Source organism: Chelonia mydas, chromosome 2, assembly GCF_015237465.2.
Source record: "Chelonia mydas isolate rCheMyd1 chromosome 2, rCheMyd1.pri.v2, whole genome shotgun sequence".
NCBI lineage: Eukaryota > Metazoa > Chordata > Testudines > Cheloniidae > Chelonia > Chelonia mydas.
The window spans coordinates 103073433-103085677 of record NC_057850.1 but is presented as its reverse complement, the minus strand read 5'-3'; the positions used below and the strand labels follow the sequence as shown (position 1 = coordinate 103085677).

At 39.6% G+C, this 12245-nt stretch overlaps 1 protein-coding gene across 8 annotated transcripts in view; it reads right to left on the bottom strand.

Moving 5' to 3' along the window:
• Positions 1 to 11541, bottom strand: part of RIPOR2 (RHO family interacting cell polarization regulator 2) — a 96713-nt gene extending 85172 nt beyond the window's left edge. For 4 of the 8 annotated variants that reach the window (XM_043540032.1, XM_043540029.1, XM_043540030.1 and 1 more), the window contains exon 1: positions 11420 to 11541. In XM_043540032.1, the coding sequence (XP_043395967.1) occupies positions 11420 to 11480 (61 nt within the window). In that variant the 5' untranslated portion in view covers positions 11481 to 11541. The remainder of the gene's footprint in view (positions 1 to 11419) is intronic. The other 4 variants (XM_037893035.2, XM_037893032.2, XM_037893033.2 and 1 more) reach the window with 1 other exon arrangement.
• Between the last annotated feature and the right edge of the window lie 704 nt (positions 11542 to 12245).

Below are 12245 nucleotides of genomic sequence, written 5' to 3'. Positions count from 1 at the left end.
AACTGATCACAGTACTTCAGTTGAGGCCTCACTAGTGCTGAGTAGAGCAGCACAATTACCTCCCATATCTTACATATGGACACTCCTGTTAATATACCCCAGAATATTAGCCTTTTTCGCAGCTGCATCACATTGTTGATTCATATTCGATTTTGGATCCACTACAACCCGCAGGTCCTTTTCAGCAGTACATAAGAACATTAGTACGGCCATACTGAGTCAGACCAAAGGTTCATCCAGCCCAGCATCCTGTCTTTCTACAGTGGCCACTGCCAGGTGCTTTGGAGGGAACGAACAGAGCAGGTAATCATCAAGTGATCCCTTCCCTGTCATTCATTCCCAGCTTCTGGCAGACAGAAGCTAGGGACACCATACCTACTCATCCTGAGTAATAGCCATTGATGGACCTATCCTCCAGGAACTTATGTAGTTCATTTTTGAACCCTAGTCTTGGCCTTCACAACATCCTCTGGCAAAGAGTTCCACAGGTTGAATGTGTGTTGTGTGAAGAAATACTTCCTTTTGTTTTACACCGGCTGCCTATTAATTTCATTGAGTGACCCCTAGCTCTTGTGTTATGAGTAAATATCCCACCTTAGTTGTCTCTTTTCCAAGCTAAAAAGTCCCAGTCTTATTAATCTCTCCTCATATGGAAGCCGTTCCATACCCTTAGGGAAAGAGCCCTTAGGGAAAACTTCAGGTTTCTTGCTGAATTGACTGACAATTGACTGACACTTTCTTGGGTTCCAAGAATTCCAGTTAATGGAATGGTGACCCAGCACTGGGGTTTTAAAACTTCAGATTATACACTAAGAAGAAAGTGCCATGAAATTTCAGGAAAGGATAGTCACTTTCACAAACAGCTTCTTGGAATTCAGGGTAGCACAGAAATAGTTGCACAAAAGCTTGTCATTTTATTGTTGCTTCCTCTTAGGTTTGGTAAGAGGAGAGGAAGGAAGACAGGCCACCTAAAAGGAAAGCCTGGGATGATGAAATTGGAGGTGTTGCAACTACCTGTTTGTAAAGTGAATGTAATTTTGGTCTCTGCTACATACTTTCACTTAATGAAGGAAGGTCATATAATGAGCTGATTATGGGCAGTGTTCTGAATAAGTGTGTTTTAGGTATATTGTTTTTTGGAAGCAGTGGGATGAATTCAGGGCCCTATTTTTAACATGGGCTAGACAATGAGACTCCATGAACAGGTTTGTTCACTGGGATCATCACCACTAGACCTTGTCTACAGCAAGAATTTTAGGGAGTTCTCCCACCATTGGTCTAGCAACTGTAGGAGCATTGATGTAGACTGGTTACCATTATGGATAAGAATGTGCAAGATTAGGCAACATACTGGCAAAATGGCAAGCAGCTGTTCTCCAATACCACTGCCACCGCTGTTAGCATCACCTGAGCTGCACTGCTGCTAGGCTAATAGCAGGAGTTTGCCAAATTTCTAAGTGCAGATGCAGCCTAGTGTATTTATTCCTCTGTGTCCCTCCCTTGTATTTTCTCCTGCTGCCACATTTCAGTGTTTGTTTATTTACTTAGGGTGGAACTGACTTCCAGTGGAACTCGTGCTCCTAAATTGTTTAAGCACTTGTGAAAGCCCCACTCTTTATTTTACTCTGTCTTTTGAATGACCCGGTCCTTTTTGTTCTTTTTCTCCCAATTGGCTTCTGGCTGCTCAGCACTTTTGAAAATTAAGTTTTACTAGACTAACTTTAGGCACCCATTTTTTTGGAAAGTCTGGGCTTTTGAATCCTTTAATGGCCAGGCAATTAAGTTAGACTGTGTCAGTGTCCATCCATTCTTAATTCACAGATGTTCACATTTATGAAAGTTTACAATCCAGTCTACTCCACCCAGTTTTTCATTAGCACTTTAGTCTCACCTGTTATCCAGTCAAAAATGACTATAATCTTGGGTACAAGAAAGTAGATGGTTGTTTGGGGAATAAGTACCTTCTCTTATATTGCATGCAAAATGTTCTCGAGAGCACACATCCACCTAGCCTTTTGGAAGGCCATTCCCATGAAATGGTGACGTTCAAAACTTAAATGGGATTGTTTCAACTGAAGCCATAATGGGAACCATATTCAAATCTCTTGACTAACTCAGCTGCCCTCCTCCGATGCAACTCTCAGCTTGCAGCTTTTGAAATTTTGACTCAAATTCTATGGGACCAGGCCACACTCCATAGATTAAAATCAGATGTAGGGATCCCCTAAAGAAATTATGCTGTTACGTGGAACCCGCTGAAAATCAAGTTTAAATAGCTCTATGAGCCAGGGTTCACTTTCAACATTTATGTGCCACTTTAACACTGTCAAGCATTTGACAGTTCTGCCCTCTGTCTTCAACTCATGCTGTTGTACCGTTTTCCATTTCCGCACAAACATGTGAGCTAAGCATTAGCCTTAACTCTGAACTTCCTGGCTTCGTGGATTTGTGAGTGCCATACCCTTAATACACCAACCACAAAGACATGGTTAGCATGTGTTTGTGTGGGTGTGTGTTCACAACAGGCTGTGAAACTGTGCACTGAATTGTTAAAGGAGTAACGTTACCGGTATATATGCTAAGTGACTGTTTTAATCACTCCAAATTTATTTTATGAGTTTAATAATTTGGTATGACACTAGAACTCTTATATTTTTTACTGAGCTGTACACTGAGATGAGGAACTACAAATATTAGAGAAAGCTGATATGAAGGAAAGGCAATGTTGGGTCAAATTTGACAAGACACTTATTTGGCAGCCTGAAATGCTGTCTGAGCACATCTAGTAAGTTGCTTCACTAGCCCATATGTACCCTGCTTTCTTCTCAGAAGGCTGGCAAAATGCTACTATTTTAGGTGGCCTGGTTTTCTCATTACTATTATTATTATCCATCCAAAAATAATGTCGATCATGAAAGTCAGTTAGGCTAGCATCAAGGCAGAGTTAGGAAAACAAGATCAAAGATCTTTAATTAAAAAAGAGGGAGACAACAGTGCAGAAACAATCTCTGATTTAATTATTTTGTAAAAAAAGTATGCCATCCTTAAAGAATCAATCACTTCTACTTAAAATACAGAGCTTAATGCACTGTTACAAATAATTCTCCAGCTGTCACAGCACAGGCTTTGAAAATCTAAAAACTATTGTGGGGTGGGGTGGGAGGAGATAAGGGTGAGCAGACCTGTCCAACTATCTTATTGTGGATCCTTGAACTAACAACCAGAGCAAACTCCTTTTTAGTTCTGTTACCTTTCCATCTGGTAACCACAATCAGCAATGACTGGCGTAACAAACAGACTAATGAAGAGTTGGTTTAACAAAAAAGAAATTAAAAAATGAAAACATTATATGTCACATACTTTAAAAATCCATCCTTGTTCTGAATGATAACAAGGTCTATAAAAGTCCTTGGCTAAATGTGCTGAAATCTGGGCCTGTGGCTAAAAAAACTCCGTTAAGAAATATATATTCTGCAAGAAAACACTGTTGCCTTGGTGATGAACTATTTATTGGGCATTCTTCTTTCTTGTCACTACAGCTCAGTGTGCCATAAGCATTCTCCTTCTCTAGGCACATGAGATAAGCTGAAGGGATAGGTAGGGCTGGTGATGACCTATAACAGCTTTCAGTACAAACTGTCCATAATGTCCCAGAAGTATGAGAATAGACTAGGCCCAGGGTTCATACATTTGACAGAGGTTGGTCTTCAGTAAAGAATATTCAGTAATATGTCCTTGGTGTTTGAATACTTATTTCCCCACTTCCTAAAAGTTGTTTTTGTGAAAATATACAGTCATAGAGAATTACCCATAACGAATGCAAATAGTTTTGAAATGCATATGTCTTTTTTTAAAGTGTACACTCAGTAGTTTGATAATACATGCATCAATTTGATGCACTCTGTAGTGTGGAAGGAGGAGAAACATGCAACCCCTATGAGGGGGCAAGGAGTTTTTATGGGGAATCGAAGAGAGGAAGCCACATGTGAGGATAGGAGGCAGTCTAAGTAGGAATGAGGTTCATTCCCAAGTGGCATGAAAAGCCTGCCGAAGTCCCTGTGGTGCTTGAAAGTTTCACCTCAGTCTCTGCAGGACTTACTATATCTTTAAGGACTCCAGCCACTTAGCAATATTGAAACATTATTTTATAAACTAAGGGAATTCCCATGCAAAAATCTTTGTTAATTTGGAATTACATTTGGAATAAATTTACTCACTTTAACCAAAAAGTCCTCAATAGAATATTGCCATTTTCTCAAAAGATACAAACTGCTTGAAAATTCCAAGATAATGTTCTACTTGACAAAGTCCCCCTCTCACTCCATTTCAAAAGTATTCCACTGCATAGTTCTGGTCACCAAAGAACATAAGGCCCAGAAGTGCCACTTTGAGAAAAGCTTCACACCAGTTCATTAAGAGCAAGTTATTTGGTTTTGTGGTCTCTAAAGAGATGAACCTGTATGATGGTTGTAAGAATTAATAAGCTCGTCTCAATGTGGCGCTAAGGAGGCAGAGTTAAGGTCATATGTGTTACCTCAGCTGTACATTTTTATACTTTTTGAATGATTTATTTTTACATGTGGAATTTTAACTTGGATTTTCCAGGCTTTCAAAGATTTCTGCATTAGAGAAAACTATAATCTTTTAAGGAATATTTTTGGCTAAGGAAGAGATTATTTTACCTTAACTAGAATTGAATGAAGGTATTGGTTTTTGTGAATAACCATATAAAATTGTCTTTTAAACTTACAGTAATCATAGGAAGGATCTTTCCTAGTTTTTTCCCTACCACAAACATATATCAAACGAATATTGAGTGTTATTTTCACCCTAATTTCAGGTAAAACTCACCCCAATCATGAAACTTAAGCAATTTAGGTTTATCTCTTCAAAGAGGGACTTTCACAAGGAAGCAAACTCGTAGACATTTTTAAAACATATTGTGCACAGTCAATGTAATTACGATTCTTCAAGGAGCTCTTCAGTAGATGGCAATGCTGAGATAATGGTTGCATGACCCAGTAAGCAAATCAGCTCTGGGCAGGGAAAGGACCTCTGGGATTTCATGTATATAGTTGTGGACTGTCTAAAATGGATCTCTTGTTTACTAAATATTATCAAAAATAGTTGTTTTTGCTTTTTCATACTCTGGAAGAATTAAGAGGATTTTGTGTTAGCTTTACAACAACCACTGAAAAGTAGGTCAGCTATCCTAAGTGCAACTGGACAGGCTATTCAGCGGTGAGAGAGGGAGATGAGCATGAGTGAGTACAGGCTAGTGTGGAGTAGCTGTCTAAAAGACTTGCTAATAACTGCAATTAAGTTCTAAGTTTAGATATATCAATAATTGCTAACTACATGTGGAAGTACATGGGGCTGCGAGCTTGCTAAGTTTGTACATGAATGGGAAATAAGGAAAATCTAGGTCATATGGAGGGTATGGTCTGGCTTCTAGTGTACTCATACCCCATGATGGCGTTAGGGAGCATTGTGCTGTTTGAGGTACTGTATTTCTAAAAGATATAAACTCAAAATCCCAAACACTTATAGTCACTAAAACCAAATAGCATTTTCTCAAGAGCAGGTGTGTTAATTTAATGCTCTGCCCAAATTCTTATTTGGTGATTGCTTAGGTACTAGGATGATGAAGGCCATATAAGAATTTATGTAAATGAACTTCTGTACTTTTAAGTGGAATAAATATTCTTTGATTCCTATCTGTTGCTAACATGTCTGTGCACTGTTAAAAAGTTGCTGTATTTCACACCAGAAGTGGTTGCATTTCATAGATGGGCAAAGTGTTTCAAAGTGGTCATTTGTAAAACTCTCTAGGGTCCTTTGAGATGAAAGGTGGCATATAAGTGCAAGAATAAGGAAATTAATTATAAGATCTTCTTTCAGGACATACATTTGTATGTGTAGTTTGGCCCCCTCAGCTGTATCACAGAGAATTTTCTAAGTATATTAGGAACAAAAGGAATCCTAACAATGGTATTGATCCATCATAAGAACAGCCATACTGGGTCAGACCAAAGGTCCATCTAGCCCAGTATTCTGTCTTCTGACAGTGGCCAATGCCAGGTGCTTCAGAGGGAATGAACAGAACAGGTAATCATCCAGTGATCCATCCCCCAGCTTCTGGCAACAGAGGGAGACTATCCCTGCCCATCTTGGATGGACCTATCCCCCAGAAACTTACCAAGTCCCTGTTATAGTCTGGGCCTTCACAACATCCTCTGGCAAAGAGTTCCACAGGTTGACTGTGTGTTGTGTGAAGAAATACTTCCTTTTGTTTGTTTTAAACCTGCTGCCTATTAATTTCATTTAGTGACCCCCAGTTCTTGTATTATAAGAAGGAGTAAATAATACTTCCTTATTTACTTTCTCCACACCAGTCATGATTTTATAGACCTCTATCATATCCCCCCTTAGTCATCTCTTTTCCAAGATGAGAAGTCCCAGTCTTATTAATCTCTGTATTCAAGATGTGGGTGTACCATGGATTTATATAGACACAATATGTTATTTTCTGTCTTATTATCTATCCCTTTCCTAATGATTCCCAACATCCTGTTAGCTTTTTTGACCACCACTGCACATTGAGCAGATGTTCTCAGAGAACTATCCACAATGACTCCAAGATCTCTTTCTTGAGTGGTAACAGCTAATTTAGAGCCCATCATTTTATATGTATAGTTGGGATTATGTTTTCCAGTGTGCATTACTTTGCATTTATCACCATTGAATTTCATCTGCCATTTTCTTGCCCAGTCACCCAGTTTTGTGAGAGCCCTTTGTAACTCTTTGCAGTCTGATTTGGACTTAATTATCTTGAGTAGTTTTGTATTCTCTGCAAATGTTGCCACCTCACTGTTTACCACTTTTCCAGATTATTTATGAATATGTTAAACAGCACTGGTCCCAGTACAGACCCCTGGGAGACACCACTATTTACCCTCTCCATTCTGAAAACTGACCATTTATTCCTACCCCTTGTTTCCTCTCTTTTAACCCATTTCTGATCTATGAGAGAAACTTCCATCTTATACCATGACAGCTTGCTTTGCTTAATAGCTTTTGGTGAGGGACCTTGTCAAAGGCTTTCTGAAAATCTATCAATGGAAATGATAGAACTGTCAAAGAAGTATTCAATAAATATTTCTGTTTTGTGTTTGGGAAAAAGTAGATGATTTATTCTTATTGCACAATGATGATGAAATACTTTCCATTTCATTTCAACAGTAACTAAGGAGGATGTGAGACAGCAGCTACTAAAGTTAGACATTTTTAAATCTGTACATCTGGATAATTTACATCCAAGAATTTAAAAAGAGCTGGCCAAGGAGCTCTGTGGAACACTGAGGACTGAAATAGAAATAATGTTTTGTACTAATGTTGGACTAATATTTAAAAAACATAAACAGGATGACCCAGGCAATTATTGAATCTGGGCAAAATAATGGAATGGCTGATAAGTACTTAATTAATAAAGAATTAGAGGAGAGTAATATAATTAAAGTCAATCAACATGCATTCATGGAAAATGGATCTTGTTAAACTAGATATCTTTTTTAAAAATGAGATTACAAGTTTGGTTGATAAAGGAAATAGTGCTTATATAATATACTTAGACTTGTGTAAGGCATTTGACTTTGTTCCACACAGTATCTTGATTAAAAAACTAGAATGATACAGAAACACATTAAATAGATTAAGAACTAGCTGACTGGTCACAAAATGTAATTATAAATGGGAAATAATCATCACAAGCAAGTTTTGTTTCTTGTGGGGTCCCTTAGACATTGGTTCTTGCACCTACATATTTAACATTGTTATCAGTGATTTGGAAGTAAACATTACTGATACAATTTGCAGATGATATAAAGACTGCTGGAGTGGCACATAATAAAGAGGACAGATCACTGATTTAGAGCAAGAAAATAATATTCATTTCAATACAGCCAAAGTTAAGGTTAAAGAACAAAGAATGCAGGCCATACTTACAGGATGGGGGACTCTATCGTGGGAAGCAGTGACTCTGGAAGAGACTTGGGGATCCTCATAGATAATGAGATGAACTTGAGTTCCCAGTCTGATGCTATAGCCAAAAGGATTAATGCAATTCTTGGATGTATAAACAGGAATATCAAATAGAAGTAGAGAGGTTATATTACCTCAGTATTTGGAACCAATGTGACTCCTACTGGAATACTTTGTCTAGTTCTGGAGTCCACAGTTCAAGAAGGTTGTTGATAAATTGGAGGGGGGTCAAAGAAGAGCCATGAGAATGATTCAAGGATTGGAAAATATGGCTTATAGTGATAGACTCAAGGAGCTCAATCTATTTAGCCTACCAAAGAGAAGGTTGAGAGGTGACTTGATTCCCTATATAGGGAACAAGAATTTGATAATAGAGGGTTCTTCAAAGCTAGACAGACAAAGCTGTAGCAAGATTCAGAATCTCTGGAAGCTGAAGCTAGACAAATTCAGACTGAAAAATAAGATGCAAATTTTTAACAGTGAGGGTGATTAACCACTGGAACAATTTACCAACGGTCATGGTCGATTCTCCATCACTGGAAATCTTTAAAAAAAAAATTGGATGTTTTTCTACAAGCTCTGCTCTAGTTCAACCACAGTTATTGGTCTTAAAACAGCAATTAATTCAGGGAAGTCCTATAGCCTGTATTAGGCAGGAGGCCGTGCCAGATGGTCACAATGATCCCTTCTGACCTTAAAAATCTCTTCCTCATGTTGGTTAATTCATTTGTCTCTTCAGGCTGAGCTTTAGCTATCAGACCATGTGCTGCAAGTCACCTCTCTAGTCTGTGATAGACTTTCCTTACCACACCCCAGAAAAAATATTATCAACATTTTACAGCTTAAAAAGGGGGAAATTTTGGACAGATTTTTGCTATAATTATGAAGCTACAGATATTTTTAGTATCCCATTACTGTAGGGCAACATAGAATTACAGGAAACAAATGTATGTTGACCCAGGCCTTTTGCAGCATTAACCAGTGTAGGAGACTTGAAACGTGGAACTTAAACTTCCTCCTAATTCTTTTCTCTAGACTATGGTGGGTTTTGCAGTGGATCCAGCCTCCAAAATTCGTAGGTATCTGTGGATCTTAGTAGACATGGGAGGATCAGTGTTACTCATGCGCTGGCCCTGTTTCCATTCTGGCCTCCTTTAACCTCTGGTAACACTAATCTGATGGAACCATGCTGCTATTGGTTCCTTTGCTGGGTGCTGCCCCTTGATTCTCTCTTTTCCATGCAAGTGGAGGTGGCTCAGGAAATGCTCTGAGACTCAGAAGATGGCACCTCACTGGCTGGCACGGCCCACTTTATGGGAGTGCACTGGGCCCTCACTGAGGCCACGAATGGCGCTACCAAGTGCTTTGGAAAATAAAAGCAAAACACTGTATTTCACTCAAAAGAAAGGAAATAGGACAAAGGGAAAATAGAGAGGGCTTCATCTAGATGGACTGTTAACCCCCCCAAATATGGGAACCTGTTCCTAATACCATCTAGCCAGCCAATGTGGCTGAGGGTCAGATCATGTTACAACTATACAGTGATATTATGGGAAGACTTTTGGGGGCTCTCTTGAGCCTCTGGTTAAGTCTGCCACTAAACTAAAGGGAAGGTAGGATGATTCTCCAGCCTTTTGCTGGCTCCTGATAAGTCATTCCTGCCAGAGATGATTTAGCCATGGGGTCCACAAGGATTGCATGAATGCTCTGTGTGTGTCTTTGGACTGGATTACATTATATCAAATGCAGGTACTCAAAAAAAAGAAGAAAAATTCACTTTTACCCCTCACATTTCAAATTGGGAACACGGGACAAAAATATCACAAGCATTTAAGTGGCTATGGATCCTAAATCCCATTGACTTCCAGTAGGTCTTAAGCACTTTTGAAAACTGTACCCAAAGGAATTCAGTTGAATCAGACCAATGATGTAGCCTGACATCGACACTACCAGCTGCTTCAGAGGAATTACAAGGAACCCTACAGTAGGTAATTATGGGATAGGCTGCCCACAGGGGAAACCTTCCTCCAGAACCCCAATAGTTAGAGGTTCGTTTAAGCCCTGAAGCAGGAGGATTTATATTCCTTCCAAACTGCACAAACTGAACTTTGCGCTACATTATTGTATACTCAGTATTGTTTTCAGGTACGAAGCATAAACATTTTCAGCTAAAAGAAAAGGAGTACTTGTGGCACCTTAGAGACTAACAAATTTATTTGAGCATAAGCTTTCGTAAGCTACAGCTCACTTCATCTCAGATAAATTTGTTAGTCTCTAAGGTGCCACAAGTACTCCTTTTCTTTTTGCGGATACAGGCTAACACGGCTGCTACTCTGATTTCCAGCTAAGTGTAAGTTGGTTTGCTGGGTGGCATTGCCTCCCTCCTGGGCTATGATTATTAGAAAGTACTTGTGTATAAATGAAAGCACAGGAGTAAATGCTCTGACGTCTCAGCCTGCCTCTGCAAATGCACTGCACGTCTGGCATAGGGATATGTCACAGCGTAAGGGGTGGGAGGCTATTTGTGGGGAACCTATTCAAATATTGACAGCACATCACTGAAGACAGGATTTTAAAATGTGTTCTCTCTGGTCTCGTCTTTACTCAGGCTAAAATAACTTGGTTTGGCCCCATCCCAAGTGACCAGCCAAACACTGTTTAAACTGAATTTGCTGAAACTATGTTGCAGCTGAGTTTAAAGGTTAGCAATCTTTGAGACCAATCCTGCAAACCCTCTGTGTGTTGAACTCCCATGGAAGACCACAGGAGTTCTGTTCAGGGAGGGCTTCTGTGGCATCAAGTCCTTTGTGTCTAAGGCAGTGGGGAATGGTGGGAGAAGAGAGAGAGACTGTGGACCTGATTCTCATTGGCCTCCACCTGGTATAATCCTTTACACCAATGGAGAGTGAGTGCAAAGTGGGTGTAAAACATTCCCATTCTCATTTAGTAGCCTTTTGCATTGGTGCCAGTGACAGCACAAGGCTTATGGCCATGGTGAATCAGGCCCACAGTGTCAATCACTGAACACAGGCCCCTTTGTATTAGCTTACTTTGCAAAGTGTAACTTTTTAGATCCAAAGATGCACTTTTGTATGTAGCTCCCCCTTTGCTTTCCCTTTTGAGCTAACACCCTCGCTGTGTAACCTGTCTGCCTAGTTAATATGAAGCTCACTCACTATATTGCACCCAGAAAGCTTTTGTTCCCATTATTTTACCGAGAGAAAGCAAGTCTTTTTCAACCGTATCGCTGCGAGTCCTAGCAGCTGTCCTGAGCCAGTGGAGAACTTCAACCTTTGCCAAAGAAACAGAATACAAGCTAAGTACAAACCTGTCTTCAGTCTGTGTTTTAAAAAGATCTGCTTAATAAAAGTCTCTTTACCTTCACAGAAGATATCATCTGCTTCTCCAAGAATAGTCAGATCTTCCTCTAGGTGCTGCATCGTGGCCACAGCTCAGCAAGAGGTAGCTGCTACAGAGCTGAACGCTTGAATTAGTTTCTAGGCTACAAGAGGGCTATTTCCTTTCACCAGTTTCCTAAACATTTTGGTGGTGGCATCTTCCGCATTTGCACTTACAAAAACAGTTTCATTCATATGAATAAGGCTTCTTGTTTTTAGCCATAGCCTTTGAGATTAAGTTTGAGGTGGGGTGTTTCTTTTTGCTGAGAGAGAAGAAACCTAGAGGGGAGATGCAGACAGCACAGACTCAGATCAGAATGCAGACTGCATTCACAGCCTGATTGCAGTGAATACTGTTCTAAAGCAACATTGCCCAGCGTGCATGTTATTTAAAAGATGAGTATGGGGGTGTTTTTGCATATGAATGTGAATGTTTGTTGGTGGCAATGATAGAACCAGGGAATAATTTGCATTCATCTTTATATAGAAAGGGACAATTCAACTGGAGTATACCACCGTGCTTTATGAGTGTCATGTGTTCAGTGAACACTTTTAAAATTAGCATATTAAGAGTGATAACACTTTTTCCTTGCGTTTGAAAATTAGTACATGCTGAATAGATATAGTTAACCCACTGAACTCAGCTGTTGTCACTGTCTCATTAACGAGAATGCATCGGTGGCTGTACGGTGGGGACATACTGCCCTCGTAGTTAAGCTTCCTTGAGTCACCAGTCGTGGTGCATCACCATCCTAAGATACTAATCACCTTCATGCTCTGAGCAGAGGTACAAAATTAGAACACCGA